At 44.0% G+C, this 26,285-nt stretch overlaps 2 protein-coding genes across 2 annotated transcripts; one reads left to right on the top strand and one right to left on the bottom strand.

Moving 5' to 3' along the window:
* Positions 1–27: 27 nt before the first annotated feature.
* mmp28 (matrix metallopeptidase 28) lies at positions 28–20,036 on the top strand. Its single transcript, XM_062385312.1, has 8 exons — positions 28–406; positions 2,538–2,614; positions 4,050–4,249; positions 10,996–11,217; positions 11,521–11,766; positions 15,409–15,558; positions 16,063–16,230; positions 17,033–20,036. The coding sequence occupies exons 1-8, from the start codon at positions 242–244 to the stop codon at positions 17,425–17,427; spliced, it is 1,623 nt and encodes a 540-aa protein (XP_062241296.1). The 5' UTR covers positions 28–241; the 3' UTR covers positions 17,428–20,036.
* Positions 20,037–20,113: 77 nt separating this feature from the next.
* On the bottom strand, positions 20,114–25,806 carry LOC133951391 (protein FAM124B). The gene is made up of 6 exons (XM_062385315.1): positions 24,890–25,806; positions 23,870–24,073; positions 23,146–23,541; positions 22,414–22,610; positions 21,585–21,747; positions 20,114–20,734 (listed from the first exon to the last, which is right to left on the bottom strand). The coding sequence occupies exons 1-6, from the start codon at positions 24,903–24,905 to the stop codon at positions 20,133–20,135; spliced, it is 1,578 nt and encodes a 525-aa protein (XP_062241299.1). The 5' UTR covers positions 24,906–25,806; the 3' UTR covers positions 20,114–20,132.
* Between the last annotated feature and the right edge of the window lie 479 nt (positions 25,807–26,285).

Below are 26,285 nucleotides of genomic sequence, written 5' to 3'. Positions count from 1 at the left end.
TCAAGGTCCAGTAAAGTTCAGTGAGCGAAGCGGCTCCTCTTGGGTTAAGCCCTGAGCTGAGTCGTTCAGGCGGGGGAGGGGGGGCGGTGCTGGCCCTGCCCCTCTCCCCCGGCCCAACACTCCGTCTGGCTGCCTCGGCTCCGTCACTGCCCGGCAGGGATGGAGGTGTAGACGCGCCGCAGCATGCTAACTGACAGCGAGGAGAGGCAGCGATGAGGAAAACACCCGGAGCTGAGCAGAAATGCGGCGCGGTGCAGGGAGCGGGCTGCTGAGAGCGTGTTCGCCCCGCGATGAGACGCAGAGCTCCGGAGCTGGACGGGACATGAGGGCAGCCTGGGTCCTGGCTGTGAGCGCCCTCATCACGGCTCATACTGCCGGGGGATCACCGCTGCTCCCAGAGCCGGAGGTAAAACACTACCAAAGAAGTTACATGGTTAATAAGCGGGGTTTAATGCGGCCTGTATTAGCACAGGTTTTATTATGTCGAAACTAAGCAGATTATGATTGAGGAAAACAAACTTGTGTAAAGAGATGTCTTGGTCCCTCACACCACAGCTTCCTGTGTGTTTGTGTATGTTTTGTTTTTAATCTGCTATAGAATGTTATTGTGTGAACTGACTGCTGTATTTATATTTCAAACATTTTGATAATTAACCATCTTGAGCAGGACTCCCTGGCAGAAGAGATGTATCTCAATGGGACCTTCCCGGTCAAATGATTGATAAATAAAAATAAATGCTCAAGACCTCACAATAGATTGTGTCCTTTGTTTTGCTGATGACTGTGCTTTGGTGCGATGCTCCTAAATTCTAAAATACCCAGTTTGTATTTCTTTTCTTTTTGTGATTCAGATAAATTCAATTTATATAAATCACGAATTTTTTTTAATGACCTAGCAGGCATTTGGTTGAAGACCCCCACAAAAAAAAACGTATTTCTTATTAGACTTTCAGACTAGTTTTCAGTGTTATTGTTAATCTCTACACACCTATGTCATGACTTCCAGAAAACTGATTAATATTGACTTCTACATGCACAGCCCATAAATATAAAACATGATCACCATACCCTCTCATATCAGGAGAACTCAATCAACAACAAATCTTTACATTGGAAAATATTTATTAAAGTTTAATTCCTTTGTTTAAAAGTTAATGTATTTGTAATTATATTGTATATTATACATTTACTTTTCAGAAGTCATTGACAGACAAAGACAGGCTGGGTAAATCATACATGACAATGACTCATGTGAAATTCCAACAACAGAAATACACATGAAGAAATAATGGTTACCTTTGCAACCTTTTTAATCTCTAGACGTGGAAATAAAAAGAAAGTGTGAGACCTCAAATAATGGATTGTCCCTTTAAAATGACAACGCTATTACAACATTACATTATTTTCTATAAAATTAAGCTACTGATGAGCTATTAGAGGAATTTCACTGACGACTGATTTGGGCATTACATTTTTTATTTAAAGAAACTGGGAGCCTGAGCAAAAGTGAAATAAATGTATTTATAGGCACAGACTAAATGCTCTGTGGTCTCTTTATTGTCTCTGTTGACAGTTACTGTAGTGGCCATGTTTATCCCATGTCAGTAATATAGCCGCATATAGACACAAACAAGGGACCAAACCCACTTTAATAAGAAAAACTACTATATTTAGTTTTTTCTTTTTCTTTCTACAGAGTAATTGCTGCACATATTGAGGACTACACTCATTCAAGTGCACAGATATCTTTGCATGTCCTCCATAAGCTCCACATTTTATTCGTCAAACCTGTATTAGGACTTCAAACAGCAGTATATGTCTATTACATGTGTCCCCACAGCTTCACTCTTGTTGTTAGATGAATAAATTAAAACGCTCTGGTAGATTTCAGCGTGGGTAACGGGACAAGGGGACATTGTTTTGTTGCACATTCCTGTTTGCAGAAGCACAGCTGTTCTCCTCAATGTTAATATCCATCCCACCTTCACCACATCTGTAATCATAGCTGCTCCCGCTGTTGTCTGAACACGAAACCATTCATATAAAGATTGCAATATTGAACTATCAACATAACTAATCTTAAAACCCAATATAACCACATCAGTTGTCATGTCCCCCGTTGGCTCATTTTTCGATTTGCTGCACTTTATAGTTGTTCCTCTGAACTTCAGAACTACTCTTTACTCGTATGTTTACATGAAATTCTTGTGGAATAATAACTATGCATTTTCAGGTACACCCCAGGGGTGTCTTTGTCCTATGGGTGGTCTACATGAATACATCCTTTCTTGGCAACCTGCGGCAGATGCGGATGGAAAATGGAAAATTATCCTCACACCTGAATAATTTGTCTTTTTATTCTCACTGGGAGTTTTGCCTCTGTGGGGATTTACCCAAATGTGTTTTTATGAGAAGCATGTGAGATTGCTGGTCTGTGAAACCTACAGCTATTTGTCCAAAATGTGACTTTCTGAACTTGAAAAATTTCTTTTTTTTATAATGAGGAGGAAACTTCACAAGTATGATTTGATTTGCAGGTTTTTCTGGAGAAGTTCGGCTACCTGCACCAGGACAACCACCTCCACAACGCGGTGGAGGTGCGGTCAGCCATCCGGTAGGGGATTTCTCTTCTCCTTGATACGCTTTTCTCAAAGATGTCCTCCAAGGTCCTACAGAAGGGTGATATGATTTTAGAACACAGTGAGACGTGTTTGTTTCTCTTTACACCCTGCCGGGCCGAGTTAGCTGGTTGAGTGTGTTCACCAGCTGGGAGGGGGTGCTGCTCGCTGTGCCTCTGGGCTGTACATCAGCGCAGGGCAGTAAAACACACCCTCACCTCTGCACTGGAAAAGCTCTCCTGAACCCTCTCTGAACCATGCAGGAATTTGAAGAACCTTGCCCTCTGGCCCATATACTGACTGTACTGCAAGGAGAACTGGTGAAAACTTACACTGAGTGTTGGGTTAGTAAGCATAGAGTTAGTCAGTATCCTCATCTTTCGTATCAAGCCGTTCACGCCCATTTAAAACACTCTTTGATTTGAAGTTTGCTCTGAGTGATGTATTGATGTCACTGGTAAATAACTGGTAGGTAAAGAGCCGGAGGTGGAGGCTGTCCTTTGTATCCCCAGGTCCTCCTGCACAGAGGCCTCCATGTTGCACCACCATCCCTGGCTCTAAACCGAGGGTCTTCATGTTTTTACCTGATGACCACCGTATGTTCTGTGCAGGCTTGTAGAGAGGAGGGGTGTTGATTTGATTACAATCTGCATCCTCTCAGCTATATGGCCCTGAGGCTCATACACTGGCCCTTTCAGCTTCTATTACCGAATTTCAAATTTATAAATGGTTGTGAATAATTGATATTGTGAACGTCCCGAGCCATGATTCTCTCTCCTCTTTCGTTGTGAAGATAAACTGTATCAAAAGATGGACAACATTTTTCCACTTCCTCCCGTGTTCCAGAAATAAAACCAAAGTATCCTGGATAGGACCGATGACATCTTGCGCGTTTGGAGTCAGAGTCTGTACAGTCGTGATTGGGGGGTGGAGCCGTGGTAGCGGCAGCCAGCCGGTGCACACACTTGACCAATCATGAGTCAGTCTCATCTGTCAATTATATTGTTTCGCCACGATTTTATAGAATCAAATAACTAAACAAATCAATGTTACCAGACTGCAGCCGGCCACCAGGGGACGATCAAGACACTGAAGCTTCGCCTACAGGAAACGTGTGACCATCTTTCCATACAGACCGGTTTTTGAAAAACAGAACCACTGACAATCTTCACATGACGACATCTATTCTGTAGCATAATGTTTAGCCTTTCTAAACTTTGCCTGAATCCCCTGATCAGCTTTTAAAGCATCTGGCACAACGGCTGAGAACACAAACACCAACATACAATAGATCTTTAATTAGTTAGAAACACAGTAAAACATCATATTGTTCGGTCCCAAGAAGTATTTTAAATTCCTTGATGTCGTGACTAAAAGGCCAAATGCTTGATCAGCAAGAGCGTCACCAACAAATGTTTCATCTCTCTGCAGCGACTTCCAGTGGTTGTCCTGGCTTCCCGTCACGGGTGAACTTGACAGCGCCACCCTGAGGCAGATGACAGAGCCGCGCTGTGGGATGTCGGACGAGGGCAGCCAGCATGTCTGGGCTAATAGAGTGAAGGCCATCTTTTCCGGAAGGAGGGCCGCAGTGGGGCGGCCTCAGAGCCGCAGGAAGCGCTATGCCACACAAGGTACCGTGTCCCTGAGGCGCCATGTTTGTATGTGGGTTTTTGAGTCTGTGCCTTTCGAGTGTGAATGGCATCCTAACGTCTGTGTAAGGGAACAGATGAAAGTCATTGAGGAGAGGTCGTAAAGAGAGAAACAGTTAACAGGGAGTGTCCACCTTTGTAAACTCAAGCAGTAGATGGACCTCGGGGTGTCATCAAAGCTGGTGGAGCGTCTGATGGTGCTCGTGTCAGCCGGGAGGATTCCTGCCTTCAGCCTCAACTACACCCGTTAAGAATTCGATTTCTCAGTTTTGCAAAATATCATTTGTCAAAATTTAGCTCAGGACTTAAATGCTCGTCTACGTTTTGAGAAAGTCCTGAAAATTCATCCCACGAGAAAAATCTGGAGGTTTCTACCAGATATCAGGGATCATCATCATTTTCTAATCTAACAAACACAGTAGTAAAAAAACATTTATCACTGAGCAGATCCCTACAATTGGACTTTGCTAAGGACAGCGGGACTTTAAGTGTTTAAAAGCTTAGCCAGTTTGCTTGCCGACTCCATGAAGAACTGTAATTGAGCTGAAGTTCCCCCCCCACCCCCACCCCACCCACCTGAACCCTCTGGAGAGTTACCTGACAATCTCCTGCTGTCTTCTTCATATGGGAAAAGGCTGTAAGGACTCGCATCTCACGTTCGGTGTTAATAGGAATCACCACATATTCGATTGTCACCTTCCCTCTTGAATCTAATTGCTCTGCTGGGCTATAATGCTGCTGTGAATCCAGGATGTTTGGATGTCGATGTAGGTTTGCACAGCCAGAAACAACACTTGAAAACCACAGCAGAAGTCCCCCATAGTCTATGCCGTGTTACTGGGAAATCAGAGAAGTGCACAATGACGTAATGGCGTGGCTCTAACGTGGCTGTAGCCCATGAAAATACAAACTGTCACAAGCTGAACCAGCTCCGAACAAGCACTGGTGCCCGGTTCACTTTGATGGAAAAGGGTCAAGAGTGAAGTAAAGTGGATCATCAACCATCATCAGAGCCACGCTGCTGTTGTGACTAAACACAGCTCAACCGATTTCAGTGGAACCTGGTGGAAAGTGTCTAATTTTTAGCTCTGGATCTATTTGTCTCCTGCTGTAGCGATGGGGACAGATTGTAGTATGTGTCCATGTCTTTGGTGCCGTCGCTCCTCACGTCTCCTCTACAGCCCGACGACGGCACCGGGAGTAGCTGGTTTGATTCCCACTCCCTCCCTCTGTACTTGTGCCTCCAGCAGCCTCATGGTGTGTGAAGCCTCCACATTCCTGCCTGTCACTGACGGGGTTGGCTAATGTTCAGGGAATGCAGTTGCTGCTGACGTTTGCCGCTCCTCTTCATGTCAGTACCTGACATGTTCCCTCTGGTAAACACATCCATAATAGTCTGACTGTATGACACTGTTTGCCGAGCCCGGCCGTCCGGCTGTTTCTCCGTGGTCAGATATCTCCAGCGGCTGAATGAGCGGGGGGGCTTCTTGCTGAGTGACTGACTGTCCGGCAGGATTACTGCCTGTTCTGGAGAAAGAAAACAACTCGCTGTCATTATTTCAGTCCCAGACGTGGCTCACATGACAGGCGGCAGTATTATTACACAAAGAGCCGCGTTAATGGACGATTCATTTATACCCTCTGTTCAAACCTCTTCACGTGTCCAATGGTGCAGTTCAGCAGTGTGATTAACTTAACTGTATTGGATGACTGTGTTTGTCCTGGAGAAGCAGCTGATATGTTTCTGCCGGAGGCCTGAAGACGCAAACTGAAGAGGTAGAGTCGGAGTCAGAAAACCTGCATTTCTTCCAGGTGGCCATTCATTTCAGCCAGATTCTACCAGGCAGGGCAGTACCTGATTTCTGGTTCCTCACAGATACACTGTATCTCGACTATTAGAGTAGTATAAGAGTAGTATTAGAGTAGTATTAGAGTAGTATTAGATTAGTATTAGATGACTATAATATTAAATATTTATTGTGTGAACTTCGAACTAATGAGATGATGGTTGTGCAGAATAAGAAAAGAAAACTCTAAAAAGAGTTTTTATGTTCATGCTTGTACCCTTTTTTGGCGGGGGTGCGTGCCAGCCCAAATAACTAAAGTATCGATGTGCTGCCTGACAGACGCTCAACATTAAACATGACTTTGTGTCAGTAATTTATACATCTATCTATCCATGTGTCCATATAGTTTCACCACTTTTGTTTCTGCTCTGAGGCAAACCTGTCTCCTGATTGATGCTGAATTGTCTGAGCAGTTTGTCCTTGACACAGACAGCGGCTGCTAAATGGAGCCTGTGTATTCGCTCTCAGCTGTGGTGTGATGGACTTTGGTGTTAACATGGCTGCCCCCTTGCTTCATGGAAACTGAAAACAATCATTGACATGTGGTTGAATCCAATGGCCGGTTCCCCCTGATATTTAGAGGACTGACATTCCACCGCCCTCGCCCGAGATAAGTGCTACAAGCATGATAGGTGTGTGTGTGTGTGTGTGTGTGTGTGTGTGTGTGTGTGTGTGTGTGTGTGTTTCAGAGGTGTGCTCTTGTGGATTTGTACCCTTTCCTGCAAGCTGTTAACCACCTAATTGCCATTTTACATCACATTGGACCATTTATTATAATTCTACACAATTTCAGCAATGTGAACATAGAAAAGAGCTCATTGTGTTTGCTCAGCAGAGCTGCACAGATTGGCCAGTTTGATAAACGTATCGGGCACCTATTACAATAACTGATTCTTTTTCTAAATTCCTCAGTTCCAGCTTCTAACATGATGATTTACAATTAATACTTTACTATCTAAATGTGCACCACTGTGGGTCACAATGGAACAACTGGGATGCTAGAAAATGTAGGTTCTGACTTTTAGGTCTTCAAACCCTAGACCTCATGTAAAGATGGACGACATGGCTGATTTCCATCAAGTAGCTTGCTGCAGTAGAGGTCAGACACCCTGCCTCCTCCATATAAGTGAATGGGACATGGACCAAGGTAAAAAGACCAAGTACTCAAATAAGAATTTCCTCAAAGATTCCTCCAAATGTGTAAGATAGTAATATTCATATCAGAGATATTTTGGCTTCCCATCAGGATAATGGGATGAAATGGAGACTTGTTGACCATCTATGTTTACAGTCTACCTATTGGAGGTAGCTGTCGTTCATGAGGAGGAGCTGGTCGTCCATGTTTCATTTCAGCCTCCTTTTATTGCGTCATACCGGCTTTACCTCTGGCTTTGTTGTCTCCTCTAACTTCTGCGGCATACAATGTATGATAAATGAAAAACACACTGCCAGCCAGTTAGCCGCATTTAGCCTCCACTGGTTGTACTGGTCTCATGTAATGGGTCATGGTTATTCACTACTCGGTGTCAAATGTCCTCCTCGACACCAGCAACAAAAATCTCCCTGCACCTCCACAAACAAAAACTGCAGCTCTATCAGCTGATCTCAGTCACTTCCTGGTGTCTGTGATAACCCACCCTCCCCACACTGCTGCTTTAGAGGACATCCTGTTAATTGCTTCCACAAGGGAAGTGGTGGAATGTCTTGTGTATTGCACTTCCTGGCTTCCCCGGTCGTCCTTGGGGACCCATTACTCTGTGGTGGACGGTCTGGGACGGAGAGAAGGCGCCTGAGCTCGGCCCTGCTGAGAATACAGATCTGCTCACGCCGTGTGACCACAGGCCCGATACACTGGTTCATCTGGGAACGACACATGGAGCCTGGTGAGGGAGCGGGTTCCAGCTTCTCTTTGAGCTCAGCAGAGGAACCTGATCAAGTGCTAAATTATATGTACAATCTGACTTTAACTGAAAACTGCGAGTTGTTCTGCCAGACATCAGCTACTATAACTTTGTTGAAGTAATGTAAATCAGTGAAATGACTGTTATTCCCTCTTCTACAACTAAAATGATCTAGGTCTCTGTTACGTCCTCTTTTACCATATAATATTCCGCATAAAGAAAAATACCAAAGATCCCGTTTATATAACGCAAGCTGCTGCTGAGGCACAAAAGCTGTTTGTGTTTACTCACACTGAAACACACACTCATGCCAAACCCTCGTCTTAATGGCTCCAGATACTCAGATATGTTGCTGTCCCTGCGGTGCTATTTAGGTCTCTTGGTTTTTCACAATATGTTGCACATACCTCCTGTTTATCGCTCTAATCTTCCACACGACTCTTTGCTTTATTATTATTTTTTCACTGAGCGCAAACGACATTAAAACAGCTCAAATGAGACTAAAGTGCAGTCAGACTGAGGCTGTAACTCAGACCTGTGCAGACCTCCCACTCACGTTTGGCCTCCACGTCGGGTCCGACACACATCGACTGCAGTTTAAATATTTGGACAACTGTAAGTGTGCGTGATTAATGTCGCCACATTGTGGTTAACCCCTCAAATGTGAAAGTATGAGTAAATCCATGTTGCTCTTGTGTCAAAATGTAACTGCATTTGTGTCCTCTAAGTTCTTGAGGCTGTTATTCTGTATCTCAGCATCTTAAACCTACTGACCCGTACAGAGGCTTTTACAGTGCAGAACCTTTTTTAAGTTACGTTTTCGAGGTGTTACCACAGTGAAGGAGGTTCTGTACATGTTATACACATTCGTGATGATGGCTGAAGTATTTCTTGTCACACTGTTTCAAGTTTCAAAGGTTTATTGTCATATGCACAACGATTACATTCAGCCGTCGCTTGCAATGAAATGCTTGGGTCACAGGCTCTCTTATGGCAATGCTCAGAATATTACAAGCAGACAAAAAAATAAAATAATATAAAATAGAATATAAAAATGTAAATAGAAATAAAATATACATATCTAAAATATATATATATATACACCTGAAGTACGTCTAGAGTTAAATTGGGTTGTAATCATGTACGTTATGCCGTAAAGTGAAACCTTCCGAGTGACAGCTGAGACTGACTCACGATTGGTGGAGCGTATACCGGTGGGACCTTGACTCCGCCCCCCATCCCGTGATCACTGCTGAACAGACTCTGTATCTAAATGCATAAGATGGCAGTGTACAGTATTTTGGCTTCATTTCTGGATAGTGTGAGGAAGTGGAGACACGTCCACTTTCATAAACAGTGTATGGCTACATTCATTAACACCATGCACCCTACACCGTCCATTTCTTCTGTCTTTTTCATGTTGTTTATATTGTGAAATTAAAATATATTAATTGATTTGGTCAAGATTTTGCCTTTGTATAAGCACTTCTTTCTAAATAGTCTCATCAGTTCTCTATCAACCTGTTGTCAATGTGTACAATTTAAATGTCTATGGTATATGAATATATTTGTAACATTGTTGTTTCGAGTTAAGAAAAACTGAGACACTTGCAGAGATGATTGAACTCTACACAGAGTTTTAAAATCCTCCACCAGCTCAGACCTCTCCTCTCCCACTCCAGCCTCTCCAGCTGCGTCTCCTTAAAGCTCCATATTATCTAATGATTGTTTCCTGCGAGGCCGCCTCTCCGCCTGTCTGCTTGTTGTGGATGTGTGCCGCCTGTTTCACAGCCGGTGTGTGTGTGTTTGTTTCTCGTTGATTCCTGATTGCAGCATTGTGTAATCGTGTGTATATATATATATGAAGAAATTAGGTCATGTGAAATTAAAGCGTTTGAGTTTAATTCCCCCTCTTCGCTCAGTCCCCGAAAACAAATGTGAGATTCTGAAGTTTGCGACACATGTGATTATGACTAAGCTGAGAAACCGCACACACACGTTGAAATAAACAGTTTAGTCGAGCATGTACTCAGATCTCTCTACAGTTTACCCAGCTGCGCACTAACATGGGTACGTCCTGTCATTTGGCTCGGGCCTGATGGATGGGATGAGGGTCTACTTCATCTGCTGTTTGGACTTATAGGACAGGATATGTAAGAAGTAAACACTTACAAAATCCAGGCGTGCAACCAATCATGTTTTATTTTTTTGCACATTACTCTCTTTGCATTTGTTGCACCCATTTAATGAAACAAAATGGCAAAAAAAAACATAACAAATTAACAATTACTTATAAATATCAGTTATCTGAATTAGTTTAGGCCGATTAAATCATTTAATTCAGTTTCCACCTATTGGTTAAGTTGATTAAAATGCCATGCAGCTCAAAGTCTTGTTTACAGTTCCCACTTTGGGTTCTACCTCTGAAATGATTCACTCACTCACCAACAGAGAGGAAAATGAACATTGTAACGTGCAGGATGGATTAACTCACTGTGAAAACCTCATATTATCTTCAGCTGAACAGTAGATGAGTCCAGCATTTTGGGTTTAACCATCATTGCTCAGTTTTGATGTACTACATTATTTATTTTTTTTATTATTATTATTATTATCATCATTATTATTATTATTATTATTATTAGTATTATTATATAGTATTTGGAAAATAAATACATTTTGTGTCATAGATGAAAAGTTGTAATGTTCTTGCAAGATTTTTCTTGTAAGTTTCTGGTGATTTCAGTGTATTTGCAGTTCCTCTGACAGATTGTGATAACTAAGATGTTGAGTGTGTGTGTGTGTGTGTGTGTGTGTGTGTGTGTGTGTGTGTGTGTGTGTGTGTGTGTGTGTGTGTGTGTGTGTGTGTGTGTGTGTGTGTGTGTGTGTGTGTGTGTGTGTGTGTGTGTGTGTGTGTGTGTGTGTGTGTGTGTGTGTGTGTGTGTGTGTGTGTGTGTGTGTGTGTGTGTGTGACCTGCAGTGGAGAGGTGGTACAAGCGTCACCTGACCTATCAGATCGTGAACTGGCCTCGCCATCTGTCTCTGGGCTCCGTGCAGCTGGTGGTGCGTGCAGCGTTCCAGCTGTGGAGCAACGTGTCGGGCCTGGTCTTCCAGGAGGCCCCTGAGGGACCCGCGGACATCCGCCTGGCGTTCTACGAGGGCGACCACAACGACGGGGCCAGCAACGCCTTCGATGGTCCAGGTCAGGCTCACACACACCACACACACACAGATTCACGTCATCCCAGATCAATCTATCCGGGCGTAGTGATTTGAGATGTGATTAGTGATGATTGTTGTGTGATACAAGAGCAGTTGTGAACTTGTGTGTAATTTGTTCTCAGATCTTGAAGCTAGAGACTTCCTGAATAAATAAAGCTCATTTTTGTGTACACACAGTAATCTGATTACTATGAATTATCAGATTAAAGCAATACTTTGATTACATGCTGTGCTCCAACCTGATTTGCTCCATGCATATTTGGTCCTCCGTTCCAACCCTCAGGGGGAACGCTGGCTCACGCCTTCCTGCCCCGCCGTGGTGAGGCTCACTTCGACATGGCAGAGAGGTGGACGCTCAACGGCCACAAGGGACACAACCTGTTCATGGTGACCGCCCACGAGATCGGACACACCCTGGGGCTGGAGCACTCCCCGGTGCGACACGCTCTGATGTCACCGTACTACAGGAAACTCGGACGCAACCTGGTGCCGAGCTGGGACGACATCATCGCGGTGCAGCAGCTGTACGGTGAGTGGACGGTTCTTCTCATGTGTCCTAGTTTCTTACACACTCCTGGACCAGCAGAGTTCACAATGCCTTTATACTCTTCTCCAGATCCAAGGAGACTGTTTCCTTTGTGAGATGGAAAGTGTGTGATGCTGAGGTCAGGGCGAGTGTTAAACATCACACCTCCACAGAGATGGTTAAAGACTGGGCAGTGGACAGATGACAGAATGCCTCCCTGTCTGACCCAGGACCATTTCAAGATGGTGAAATGAGGCTGCAGTTTGGAGCTATTATCTGAATACACAGAACCAATTACATGAAATAGTGACTCGTTATGAATCCAGACTGTCTTTGAAGAAACACAGAAGTACAGTAATCCCTGCTCGGCTCTGTGGCCCATTAAATCCACAGTCATGGCACCGAGCTGTGAAACGGCCTGAGAGGAAGCGTCCCAAGGCCACAGCTGCACACACAGAAGGAGAATAAGTAGAAAGGCAGAGTCTGTCGAGAGCTGAAACACATCATTAAAACCTGGACATGAGTCAAACATAGCAGTCGTCTTTCCAGCAACACGTTCAAAGCTCCTGTGGAATAAAGCTCATGGTTATGAAGGTGATTCAAAGTCCACAGCACAGGGCAGACAACATTCTGCTGTCACTTTTCATTTCATTGTTTTCTTGAAAAAATTGAAAAACATCAGTGGCCCTGAACTGCATTTCATAACAGCAAAAAAAGAAAACTAAATGTCAAATAGTAAAACACAAAGGTGAAAAAGTGACGACAGCAGCAAATAGGAAAACACAACAAATCACAACACAAAACAGCAAAGAGGTAGGCTCCTTCTATTGACAACGGACGTACTGTTTGGTGATTCGTGTTGTGTTTTCCTAGTTGCTGTTGTTCTTCACACGTCAGGGTCTCTGTGAAAACAAGAAATCCCAGAGTGTGTTATCAGTTTCAGTTCTGTAGCTGCTGGGAATAGTAGGTTTGACCATGAAAATAACAAACACACACACGCACACACACACACGCACACGCACACGCACACGGACACGCACACGCACACGCACACGCACACGCACACACACACACACACACACACACCTACACACCTACACACAGTAGCATATCTTTAATATAATTATTATCTGTTGTCTCAGTGCTACAGGCACAGTGTTTACCTGGGTGGGTGTTGTGTCAGATGAGTGTTGCAGAGTGTGGGAGCGTTACACACATCTCTGTGTGATGACAAATGCAACAGTTTCTGTTGACTGGGAGTGTGTGAGTGTGTAGTCCCTAGCTCCTGGCATGTGTGAGGCAGGTTTCCACATGTGCCTCAGTGAAGCTCTCCTATTGCTCGTGTTTTTCCTCTCATGCTGTTGCACAACAACATGTCTTTTGAATCTGTTTGCACTGTGAGCAGCTTCTTAACCACCTGACATCCTGTGTGATGGTACTTTCCCTGCTGTGACCTTGAGGTGCAGCTGTACAGCAGCTGCAGAGGGCCGGTCTGTGTCTTCTCTGAGAACGTCTCTCTATGGCTGCAGGACAGTCTCAAGATCATCTGGATGATTCAAGTCAGAACCTGAGATCCAGCTCGACAGGAGTTTGTAGACAGCTCTCGTCTTTTCTGTCAGACCTCTGAGGAGTTCCAAACCTCCTGGCCTCAGCTTCCTAAAGTGGTATTTGTCAGCCTTGTGTCCTTGGAGCTGGACTGACCCCCCCACTGCCACTGTCTCAGCCGAGCCACTTCTAAACACACACATCTTATTTTTCAGTTCAGTGAAATGGGTTCTCAGTATCTGTCATTACAGAGCAGCCATTAAAAACACTTTTGTGTTTTGCTTGGTGAACCTGACAACTTGTTTTTATTGCTTGACAAAAAAGTCCATCCAGGATTCTTCAGCTGCCGGCGCTCAGGTGGAGTTGAGCACAGTGCGGCGTGCGGCTTTTCACCTGTTCGCTTATCGACTTGATCAGACAGCCTGTCAAAGAGTTCCAGAGACAGACATGGACAAGAACCACGGCTGACAGAACTGCAGACGCCGCGAAAACACTACATCTGCTCAAAGATATGAGCTGCAGGCAGTGTGTGTGTGTGTGTGTGTGTGTGTGTGTGTGTGTGTGTGTGTGTGTGCTTGTGTGTGTTAGAGAACAATCCCTAGTGTTGGTATTGTGATCTGAGGCAGCTTGAACATGTCTGCCTCCAGACATGATCTGATTTGCTCAGCAATGAAAAACATGAAAACCCTGGGAGCGCCACACGTTACAGAACATGCATGAGGAGTTTCTGGCTTATAGATATTTCTCTACCTTATAAGACGGTGTGTGATCAGGGAGTTTAGTGTGGTGGAAGTGTCAAGATCCTGAGGTACAAGAACAGTAGTACACTGTAACTCTAAGGACACTTGGAGAGTGCATAACACTGCCAAGGCTGACACAACCATATTGCAAATACACATTTTGAGATTATCCAGATCCGTACCAAATTTCACCACCTAGATATTAGCACAGACACATTCCAGATACCTGCTGAGAGACAAACAGGCAGCAATGTAAACATAACCCACTTGGTGCGAGTTAGATCAAGTAAAATGTTGGAGTATCAATTGTAAAATAACTCAATGAAGAAAGTGGCCCCTGTAAATGTTGTTTAATTGGATTATTTGAACAATTGAAACGATTTTACTCAGTGTTAATCACTTTAATCTGCACCGAGGTATCTTTTTTATTTAAGACTATATGTAATTTGATTCAAATCTTTGTCTGTTATGTAATGTTGAACTATAAATGTCAAACTAACCTAGTGGAGATTAATTATAAAGTTGCATGCAATGGGAATACTAGAGTACAACACATCAAATGAATATTTAAGTACAGTAGCTGAGTATTTGTACTTAGGAACAGTCACAGGCATATAGAGTTCTGTTCTGTATATGAATATAAGTGGTCAAGAAAATATATATATATCATTCAAGTACTTACTTTACAACAAAAGTTGTATACCTCCTGTATCACTGGTGAATGTAAACTGAAGAACAGAGTATAAGGAGGGAGGTTTGGTTTGAGTGAAGTCAGACATTAAGCTCTTATCTAACACACTACACTGTGTAGCCAGTTTTCCTCTGCTTCTTGGGTGAGCTGATTTTATCCACCTCCTACACAAATGTTTGTTCAGCGCCTTGACTCACGAAACAACGCGTCTTCCTATGCATCACAGTTTCCTGCTTTTCCCTTTGTTCTGCTTTCGACTGTGCTTCATTCTTCTCGTCTCATGTGCCAGGATTCTGTCGTAAACTGACGTATAAATCAGTTAATACATGAGCGCAGTGTTGTTGTGGTGCTTGCAGTTTTAGCAGGTTTAAGGGTTCCTGTGTGTGCTCGCTCCGGATCTTTTGTTAATTTCCTGCACTGTTTGTCGTTAACCATCAGTTTGCATCAGGACAGCCAACATCCTGAAAAGCTCCATTTAAAAGTTCACATTTTCCTGCTTATGCAGAAGTCTCCACTGTTTGTCTTGTAATTTCTTCCCACGCTGTTCAGTTAAGCAAATACCTAGATTGCTTTTGGCAAGCATGACAAATTAGACTGGTGTGGGACAAGACGGTCTCACACCACTTCTGTTTGACTTGTCTGAGGCCGTGTTCTTTGTTTTCCCCTCAGGTAAGCCGTCAGGTGAGCGCCCGGTGAGGCTGCCGGGTCAGGTCCTGCACGCCGCCCTGCAGCAGTGGGAGATCACCGAGCTTCACAACAGGCACAAGACCACAGAGCAGCCGCTCTACTGCCAGGGCGTCTTCGATGCCATCACCATGGGTACGCTTCCAAAATAAACATGATTAGTGTTATAGTAATGATATAGTTTTTGTTTGTTTTATTTTATGTTTATTCAGTAAGTTAATCTGATGAAAGTTGATCTGACGAGAGCCCAGGGACAAGTTCATCTAAGGAAAAATCTGAAAAATGGCCACTAAATGCAAAATGGCAGGCTTCCTGTTGCGTTTTTCATAATGCCCCTTGAGACATTTTTGTTTGTCTGGTCATGATACACCTGGGCTACGATTTTTGTGAGGATCGATCAAAGGGAAACCTAGGGGCTGTGTTCTAGGGGGCGCTGCTGAGCCATTTTGCCACGCCAATTTCGAATTACTCCAGAATAGAAAAAATTATCCGTAGGCCTTGAATTTCCTGCAAGGTTTCAAACAAATCTTAGGCCTCCAACCTGGTGGACCTGAAACAAGATCTTTTTGTTATCCAATCTGCTTCACAGTCAATCTACACATTAATTTAACCTTTGTGCAATTTTGTGTGTGCATCCAGACCAGAATGACACGGTGCTGGTGTTTCGGGCCGGCGTGTACTGGACGGTGTCGGCTGAAGGCAGCGTGAGCGACCCGCTGCCCCTCCGTCAGCGCTGGCCTGACCTCCCCCCCGCCATCGAGGCTGCTGCCTTCTCCCCGCTGGACTCCAAGTGGTACTTTTTCAAAGGTGCAGCTTCACTGAGCTCATTGATGCCACTCACGCTTCCTTTTAAAGACATCCTCTCTAACCGAACTCCATGCATTTGTTAAGGCCCAAAATAGATTTTTTTACCGTGGCCTTTTGAGTTGGAAAGAGCTATTTAAAGACATTATACTGCACCTCAGCCTCAGCTGTATCGCTTAAGGACTTTCACCTTTGTGCTAAAGGAAAACAAATATCTGAAGGTTTCGACAAGTTTAACTTTCCCATTGAAAATCAAAAGGCGTTTTCTGAATTCACTTATCTGCTAAAAAAGACTCTCCTGAGGCATTGTTTACTCTCCATTAATCATCTCCACCTTCCTCTCCATCATGTGTCCTCTGAAAGGGTGAAGGACACACTGCAGACAAGTTATGTCTCAAGCAGCAGACTGCATTTCTGAAAACACTGAGCTGTCTGTCCTTTGTCAGGGTCATTTTCAGTTTTAAAATAACTGATATGATTTTGATAGAAATCTTGGTGTTAGTGTCATATAAGGGGGAAATGACGGAAGTGAATTTGTGAAGCGTGTTTTGTGTTTACGGATGTTTTTTTTAAGGTTATCTTTTTTTTGTTATGTTCTACGTTGGCTTATTCCAATGTATTTTGTGAATTAGTAACCAAGTTAGTTTTATTGTTATTAGTAGTAGTAGTATTAGTAGTAGTATTAAAAGTTGAATACTGAATGAATTTGATGCACGAGCTCCTATAATTCTATTTTTCATTATAAAACATTCATTGTTGAACCGTTCGGTCCCGTTATAAATCCTCATCCTCCTCTGTGCTGCAGGGAAGCGGATGTGGCGCTACACAGGCAGCGGTCTGGACTCTGGCTTCCCAAAGAGGAGCAGCGAGCTGGGGCTGCCCCGCCACCCGGACTGTGCCTTCTTCTACGCCCCTCTGGGTCACATGGTCCTCTTCAAGGGCTCCCGCTACTCGGTGCTCAACCTGCAGACCCTGCGCCAGGAACCCTACTACCCCCGCAGGCTGGCGGACTGGACCGGGGTGCCACAGGGGACCAACGGGGCGCTGACGCGTCCGGGCGGGCGCCTCTATCTGTTCAGGGAGCAGCGCTTCTGGAGGTTCGACCCGCTGAAGGTGCGGGTCACCAGGGAGGGTCAGTGGGCTCAGGACCTGAGCTGGACCGGCTGCAGCAACACGCCTCAGAGCAATAACATTCTTTGACCAGCAGGTGGAGCTGTGAGCTTGAGATAATGTGCAATTTGTTGATTTGCTGTAAAATACAGAAAGGTGGTACTGTTGTTTTTTGTGTCTAAAACCCACATTGAGTTTCTATGTTGTAAAGGTCTTTATGAGTCTGGGTCAAAAAGACATATCTCAAAAGGGTTGGCGTCGATTTGTATATTTTGAAGCACAAACATTATTTACACTGCCGAGAATTATTATTACTGTATATGGATGTGCAATTGTAGCTTTTTGATACAGTTTAACAATAGCAGGACTGTGCATGCAGATCAACAACTGTTTGTATGTGGGGACATTACACAGACTTTTCTTCCTTTAAATCCATATGTTTTCCTCCTGTAGTATTTACACACTGACAGAGAAACTAACCTGTACTTAAACCATCTCGTCCAGTGTCACTAACACATGTAAGAAATTGTAGAAATAATTCACTTAAGCCTGTGATTGTGTGCACCCACTAGTTGCTCACTGACAATATGAGGAATTCATTGTATAAAGTGTAGGCAAGTGTAGGAGAACACGCAGGTGAGTCATGAAGTGTGATGGCAGGTAGACGTAAATATGATCACAAAGCTTACAACAGTTTCTATCATAGACTTAAGGATGGACGACTTGTCTCCACCTCTTCATGCTATCCAGAAATGAAGCCAAAATATCCCAGATATACGAATGCACCATCCTGTGGACGTAATTTGAAGCCAGTCTGAGCAGTAGTGTTTGTGGTTGGAGCCACGTCAGAGAAGTCCTTCCTATGTCAATCATGACTTTTCAAATCATTTTTCTTGAATAACTAATTAAACATGGAACACTTAAACCACCTAGAAATTAACAAACTTTCTGACTAAAATCATTTGATATGTACTTTGACTTTTAAGTTCGGTAAGTGTCCCGAATAGGAAGGATGTATGACCTATACTGCAGCCAGCCACCAGGTGGCGATCCAGACAGTTTGGCTTCACTTTTGGGTGGTGTCGTCCATCTGTATATTCAGTCTGGTTTCAACAGGGTGATGCATTTAAGAGATGTGAATTCTGTCCTAAACATCCAGCATTCAATCTCCAACCTCACAAAGTGTGATTTTTACACCACTGCACTATAAATGTAGATCACCTACAAACTAACTCACTCTACCCACAGCCACTGAATTCTGAAATACCTGTTGCATAATTATTGATTTCTTAAACGTTTCCATCACATGCTAACATCTGTTTCTTTATAATTTTAACAACATGAAGCCATTTTCTTTAAATGTCTTTAATTCTTGGTCCAAAACGAATTTCTCCGCATCACTGAACATTTGAGACACTGAACATTGTCACAGTTGATTCTTCTTAACTCAGCATTCTTCTGTTTTTCCAGTAAAACCCATTAACTGTAAACAAATTCAGATGTTGGAGCTGCACTGCACATCAACTGTCATATATCATATTGACCAGTAGCAGCTCATATATTCACTCATATGCATTTGATTCAGATACTGGCCACAATCCACAGATTAAATCAACAGGGACCGTTTTAACATAATGTGTGTAGACTAAACCAAAGTAGAGAGAAATGATTTAACTTCCCCCCTCGACCTAATAGAATGTTATCTTTAATTAGACTAGTCTCTAAACAGCATTAATCACTGCAATGATGCTTTGCACTGTGCAAAGTGTGTGTGTCTTCTGCTGCCATCTGTTGTGTGTGTGTGTGATCAGTCCAATACTTGCATCTTAAGTTTTCACTTAGGATGAACTCTGCTGATCCCTCAGTTTACTGCAGACTTACAGTAATTAACATTTATCAGGCTTCAGGCTGAGCACACATTTCAGAAACCTTACACAATAATGGTTAATCAAAATGTTGTTTTGTCTAGTCATTTAAAAATCCCTTTCAGCAGTGGGCGGAGGAAAATATCATAATCTGTTAAAATTAAATGCACGCCCCAACAATAATTTGGCCGGGTCCGACCCATCATGGCTACTTTACAACACAAATACGAGAACAATGATCATTTGATGTGCATTTAAACAAATGCAATGAAAAGCCACTGGGTTAAATGTAAAAGGTAAAGTTGTGTTCTGTGACAGACTGACAGTGCTGCAGTGTGAAGAGTAATCAGATTAAATCAGATCTCTAATCCTCATCAACAAAGAGCTCCTACACAATAAGGTCATTATCTGTTTTAAAGGTAATCTAAAAATAAAAGATTGTCACAAAGAACTAAACTGGCATTACAACCCTGACAGTAACACATTCAAAACATAACCTTCATGTGTACTGTTCACCGGGCTACATGTTAGAGAAATAGCTGCACAGATCGTTTCTATGATCTACATAAAAGTTATTTGGACAATAAACAATCTTCAACAAGGTAAAATATAAGGTAATAGGATATTTACTTATTATATAGTCTTATTAGCTTCATAGCGGTCATCTTGTGCCACTCTTTGAACAGTAAGGTAGGATGTGGACAGTGGCACTGTTACTGTACATGTGGGCTAAGCCAAACCATTTTAAGAGTTCATACATTAAGACACTGGAGTGGAAAGATACTCGTGCAGCTGAACTTTGGTTTCCTGAACACGACAAGTCCTCCTGTCAAACTTCGGATCCTCTTAAAGGTGACTCATCTTCTCCATGTTATATGTTTGGAATTGCACTGTGATTATTAACACAGCATGTGGCACAGGGGCAGGATTTTAGATGAAGAACTCATCTACTGGCTCCTCATTGTTTGTGCGTGCTGATAGCAGTGCAGCAGTAGTCCTCTTCTCAACCACAGGCCCTTTGAAGGGACTCTGTCCCACTCTGCTAGTCCTGCTGTTACAACCCTCCCTGCCGCCATTTGTAAAACCAGCAGAGCCCCGCGTCCTGGAGGGGCCCTGAGGCAGTGTGTGTGTCTCTGGCAGACACTCCCTCAACTCCCTGGCAAGACTCTCGACAGCGGAAGCCCCAACGGCTGCAGGTCTGTCCGAGTGAAAAGTCATTAAAAGGTCCACGGAGGCAGAGCGGGTGAGGGTTTTGACCGTCACATCAGAGCAAGGTGAGATGGGAACTCCCGTGTCTACGTTGGTCTCTGGCTCCTCCTCGTCCTCTTCCAGGAGAAGATGGGAGAGCGAGTGGCTGATGGAGGGGCGCTGAGGAGAGTCCGGTTGATTGGAGGAGGAGGGCGGTGCGGGGCTGCTGTGCTGGGATGAGTAACAGGAGCTGCCTGGAGGGGTGCTGCAGCAGCTGCCTGATCCCAGGCTCTCTGCTCCACCTCCTCCTCCTCCATGGTGCTTGTCCAGGAGAGGCCTTTGACCTAAGAGCAGCCGGACACAACAAGCAGCATCTTAAACGTAATGTGCTCCAATGTGATTCAATATCTGTTATTATCGTGTGTGCTCTCTTTGAGTTGTGTCAGAAATAAGGTTTCCTCGAAGGAAATGTGTGTGTGGTATGTTTTAATAAAAGTAAATGAAACATTTTTAATATCATCTGATTTCTGTAGTGAATAACAAGATGACTCAACAGCTCCCTAACTATTGCAGCGATGAGATGAGTCTTGAGCAGGAAAAAGTTACATCACCTCACTGTAGACGACTGACCCACTTTAACTGCTGAAGCTAAATGTCTAATTTAACCGCTTGGCTTGAATTCCCCATCATTATCATTTCAAACATTAAGAGCTTAAACTTCCAAATGTTCCATGCCTCAAACATTTTGTCCCTTTATGATTCCAGTCTTTCATTCAGCAGCCTCCCGCATAAAAATGATCGCCTCATACACTGGCTGACTGTGAGAATTAAAAAAAAATCATTATATTTAACTCTGTGGCCTCTGGGAGCCACAGACTGACTCAGAGATCTAGTAATTTAGAGACATGTCTCTGCACCAGTGATAGTGTTGTCTCCAGCTGGCTCATGCCTCAGGCTCCTGTATTTATGACAAGAAAGTACCAACTACAGCCAGGCTCAGAATACAGGAAGTTTGGGCTGATTTGATCCAGATTCCACCCCCCCGAGGGTCGGAGGAGGAACCTACCGACGTTCAGCCGAGATGATCAGAGAGTGACTGAGCCTCTTAATATATGCAGCAGATTTTCCACCCTGTAGATTGATCAGAGTAAAGCGTCTTCACCCCACAAACACTTTTCTTTACTGTGTTCTTACCTTGCCTGTGCGCTTGCCAGGGCAGGGGGGTGGTGAGGCTGCAGGGCGACAGGCTGTGGCCCTGTCCCGAGCTCCTGAGCTGGATTCCCCGAGGGGATACGCTGGGGCAGGTCGGGGGAAAAGCACAGGTCAGAGGTCGCTGAGGCTGAGCTGGCGTTTTCACCTGCAGCACAGGAAGACAGGCGGAGAGGGATTATGATTTACACCCGGACTAGAGATTAAAGCACGTTAATTGGCTATGACAGCATTAACATACAACATATGGCTTTCTGACAGCTTCCAGATTATTCTGTGAAAGACACTAACCACATGCCTCAGTTGTTTCATTATCACTTGGAGAATGATATAAGTATTCTCCCTTTTCTGTTGTTGAAATCATTCTGCTTTTATTAATGGTTAGATTTAAAGTTAGATATAATTTAATTTATTTTGGGATAATGAAGGACATCCACTCCAACATCACTGGATATTCTGTCGTGTGAATAGCATGAATTCGATTTAAATGTACAATATGTAACTTTGGCATAATGAAGCCAAGTTGGATCATGGGAGTTGTTGTCTTCAGCACCATTGCCGACGAAGATCACATGACACGAATCAAGTGGTCATGTATTTAACTTTTATTCACTGAACGCTGCAAACAACAATAAATAGTCGATTTTAACTAATGTCAAATTAAAGCTTAATCTAACTTCTGTACCAATCAAAACGTTTTGGAGGTACAGTACCAGAGAGAATAATTCATATTTAGTCATAACTCATTCTGAGTTTCCACTTTTTGTCCACAATTATATCTGCAGGTTGAAATGAGTGATGTGGCTGCACTCACCTGGAAAAGAACCTTGTTGCCATCTAGGTCTTCAGTCTGCCAGCGTGTGTTGCTGATGGGTGTGCACGGGTTAGGCAGCAGTGGGACCAGCTGTCCAATCTCATCCACACTGAACTGCAGCACGGCGGAGATGCACGGCTCCACCCGCACCCCCGGCGACAACTGCTTTAACGCCAGCTGCAGGCACAACCCTGGCTCTGTGTGAAGAGGAGGGATGAGAGCAACCGGTCAAAAGAGACAACAGACACAACAAAGCTGGAGGAGGTGTTCAGGGACACATATTACTGTTTAAATGTCACCTTTTTATATCTAGAGATTTTTCTTAATTTGTTCTGGTGCTTAAGTATCATACTCCAACTCAACAGCTAATGGTACACATGTTTAAAAACCAATAGGCATTAAAGCTTTCTCTTCGTGTCCCACTCTGCTGCTAGACGAGAGCAGGGTTGAACAAGCTGGTGATGAGGATCATGGAAATCCTCAGTAGAGCAGAATATCTCATTTGGGTTTGGCCTTCGCTGCCTACACAGCCCATAAAGACCAAATCCTTCATGGACCGCATCGACCACGTCCTCTGAAGTCAGGGCCCTGATTTGGAACGTTTCACTTTAAGGTCTGTGTCTTTACCCGTTACAATAAAAATAAGCTCCCTCTCAAGACCTAACAATAAAACTTATGTTTCTGATTTTCATTAGAGAATAAGCACTGCAAAAGACAAACTTGTAGATGTACCTGTGTGGAGCGTGAACCAGCAGAAGCCGGCCTTCTGCTCCTCTGCCTGCTGCTGCAGCACTGTCTCGTACAGCCGCACAGCGTCCTCATAGTTGTCGTATCCACTGTACAGTGTCACACGCAGTATTTCTCCTCCGCAGTGCACCGGTCGAACCCCCCACACAGGCATCCCCGCTCCCAGACTGTAAAAGTCTCTGCTGGGCAGGAGGTAGGGCTGTAGCAGGGCTTTGGCGGGGGAGCTGGTGGAGGTGATGTGAATCCCCCCGGCTCGGTTGCCGCCGCTCTCTGTGTGATGGTACTGCCACGGAGGCCTTTGGAAGAAGTCCAGCACTTTGAGGATTCGCTCCTCCCCGTAGGCCTCGTGGAGGAAGAAAGTGATGGCCATGGAAGGGTAGCCTGGAACAGTTTGGGCAAAGTTTTATTCTCAATCAACCTTAAATAAAAACAGATGCAATTCAGGCACGGGAAGCTTGTAGTGGGTAGGCATGTTTACACCAATCATGCAGTATTCAGTTCAAAGTTCCACACTTAAGGGAAAGTTGAACTGGTGAATCTGTAAACATGTCTCATTTACACACATGGAAATTATTATTTTTTCCTGTTTCCCGAGAAAAAACACAGAGGACGTGCAATTAGATTAAATGTACAAGGATCAAGGCTTTGCATCCCTGCAACTGAAAGACCTGCGACCCGAGAGAATAAAAAACAGTGAGGGGATCCTCACCTGCCACGGGACAGAGGCGGGTGTAGCTCCTGAATGGTGCGGCCCTCTCTGACACATGGAAGATGCGGAGGCTTGGGCAGAGCCAGCGCAGCAGGCGGTCCAGTGTGTGCTGCAGCAGCAGAGAGTCTCCGGGGTTGGCTAGAAGATGCAAATTCATTATCAGGAGCTGCTGCTGCCGCCTGACCCGCCTGGTCGTGAGCTCAACTGTAACACACACACACAAATGAAAACGATAAAAACCAGGTAGCGAAAGAGTTTTAGCAGAAGAAATAACAAAAGTTAGCTGAATGGACACTGATATTTACCCTTAAGACTTTCTGTGCCACATCCACAAACATACAAGGTGGTCTACAAGTGTCCCATGTCTGAACACTCAGCGCATACAGCCTCATTAAATTCAATCAAGCTGCACCTTATTTCACCAATAGGTCGCTAAAATGACAGATTTGTATCCTGATCTATGAATTCTCCACCGGGAAATCTGTGAAAATGTAAAGGAAAAAAATTCTTGCAATGTTAAAGAAAATGAAGAAAAAAATTCCTGGAGCCACTCGAAAAATAGAAGGATCTTCTGTGACCTATAGAACATCCTTCCATCGGGTTTCATGGAAATCCATCCAGTAGTTTTTGCTTTTTCCAAATAACAGGAAAACAAATGCTAATGAAACATGACCTCCTTGATGAAGGTAAAAATCCCAACACACAGTGAACTTAGCCAACAGTTGGTAAGATGCAATAACACTTCATTGATGAGGTACCCAGAGCTGTGGTTATTCCACAATTCACTGGGTCTACTGGGCCACATGGTCAGTTGTTGGGTATGTTGTGTGCACCAGTAAGAATGACTTTAGGACAAATCATTGATTCAATTTAAAGGGACGGTTGGGCCATGGTGGAGGCATGGGCTCTACCCAGACAGTTAGGTATTGAAATGCATTGTGGGAAGTGTAGGATGTTGGTAACATGATTGATGATGGGTTTTGGTAACATGAGCTCTACTTGAGCGGAGAGTGAACTTACTGCCAGATGACGACATCGCGCCGCGGTCTGATCTGCACGGGACACACAATGAGAAGCACGTGAGAGATGAGCTCACGGACACGTCAGAGATGATCTGTCTCCATCTTGTGGCGCCGGCCCCCTCTGCCCGCGGTCACCATGACAACACATCTGTTGTTGCCTAACGTCAGTGTAAGAACTAATTTATGAGAAAAACAACACAAACGAGCGCAGCGGCGACAACACACTGCAGCGAAGTGTTAAAAAGTTAGAGGAGAAGTTACGCTGCTGGTTTAAAACATCACTTTCCCTCGTGTTCCTGTCTTAGGAAGAATTGCTTTCCATTGTGGGCGAGATAAAACGGCGTTAGCTAGCCTTAGCCTCGGAGCTAACGGCTGTTGACCCACTCACTCGTCAGTCTCAGCTCCGGAGTCCACGCTCTCATCGTCGGCTTCTCCTCAGCACCGCGGCTCCTCGGAGCATCGGCCGGTTTCACAGCCTCACACGCGGAGGAGGGTTCCGGGCGCGAAGTTCAGGCGGAGTCCGGAGCAGCAGCCAGGGCTGAGAGTGAAAAGCATCCTGGCTGATGTCTCTCCGCAGGCTGCTAATGCTAAAGCTAACTCTGCTGCTGCTGATGAAAAGAAAAGGGAACTCTGTGCTGGGACGCTGACGTCACCAGGCAACCGTACACCGTGGAGTGGAGAATGAGGCGAAGTTCAGCTCTGTGAGAAACAACCAGTAGAACCAACCGAGTCTGGCGACACGTGTCCAGCTCCAGCTCCTGGGGCTGAATGTGGGCGAAAGGGAGCAGCAGCTTCTTTACATCTAAATCCGCCTATAATAATAACATGGAGCAGATGGCAGGCGTCTAACGGCATGAGGACAAAGGGGAGCAGACGGAGCAGGGAGATTTACCAGTGCAGAGTGGAGCCTGCCCATTAAACACTGGGCTTGTTAAGAGCATTAAACACTCACCCACTGCTCCACGTTACAGAAGCACAGCACGCTCTGACAAGAGATAATATAGTAAATCAAGATACTAGAGTATATCAAGATAAAAAGGTATCAAGATACTAAAGTATATCAAGATAAAAAGGTATCAAGATAATAAAGTAGATCAAGATAAAAAAAGTAGGAAAGGATAATCAAAAGTGTAAATCAAGATACTAAAGTATATCAAGATAAAAAGGTATCAAGATAAAGTAAATCAAGATAAAAAAGTAGTAAAGGATAATCAAACTGTAACTCAAGATAAAAAATATGTCAAGACAATAAAAATCTGATTTTTTTCAAGTTAAAAAGTAATGTACATGTATCCCAAGAAAAAAAGCTTTACACAAAGAAAAAATCTAACCAAGATTTAAAAAAACAGTATATCAAAATGAAAAAAAAAGCATAAGAAAAAGAACTTTATATG

Source organism: Platichthys flesus, chromosome 4 (assembly GCF_949316205.1).
Source record: "Platichthys flesus chromosome 4, fPlaFle2.1, whole genome shotgun sequence".
NCBI classification, from domain to species: domain Eukaryota; kingdom Metazoa; phylum Chordata; class Actinopteri; order Pleuronectiformes; family Pleuronectidae; genus Platichthys; species Platichthys flesus.
The sequence above is the reverse complement of the archived record's forward strand: the minus strand, read 5'-3'. Positions and strand labels throughout refer to the sequence as shown.

What these genes read in the sequence shown, in the direction of transcription:
- mmp28 (XM_062385312.1), top strand. Translation starts at nt 242, where the DNA reads ATGCGGCGCGGTGCAGGGAGCGGGCTGCTGAGAGCGTGTTCGCCCCGC. An exon ending in CGCTGCTCCCAGAGCCGGAG is followed by an intron (nt 407 to 2,537) that starts GTAAAACACTAC and finishes TTTGATTTGCAG; the next exon opens with GTTTTTCTGGAGAAGTTCGG. An exon ending in CAAGTGGTACTTTTTCAAAG is followed by an intron (nt 16,231 to 17,032) that starts GTGCAGCTTCAC and finishes TCTGTGCTGCAG; the next exon opens with GGAAGCGGATGTGGCGCTAC.
- LOC133951391 (XM_062385315.1), bottom strand. An exon ending in CCGCCTCTGTCCCGTGGCAG is followed by an intron (nt 23,542 to 23,869) that starts GTGAGGATCCCC and finishes AAACTGTTCCAG; the next exon opens with GCTACCCTTCCATGGCCATC. An exon ending in GCAACAAGGTTCTTTTCCAG is followed by an intron (nt 21,748 to 22,413) that starts GTGAGTGCAGCC and finishes CCTGTGCTGCAG; the next exon opens with GTGAAAACGCCAGCTCAGCC.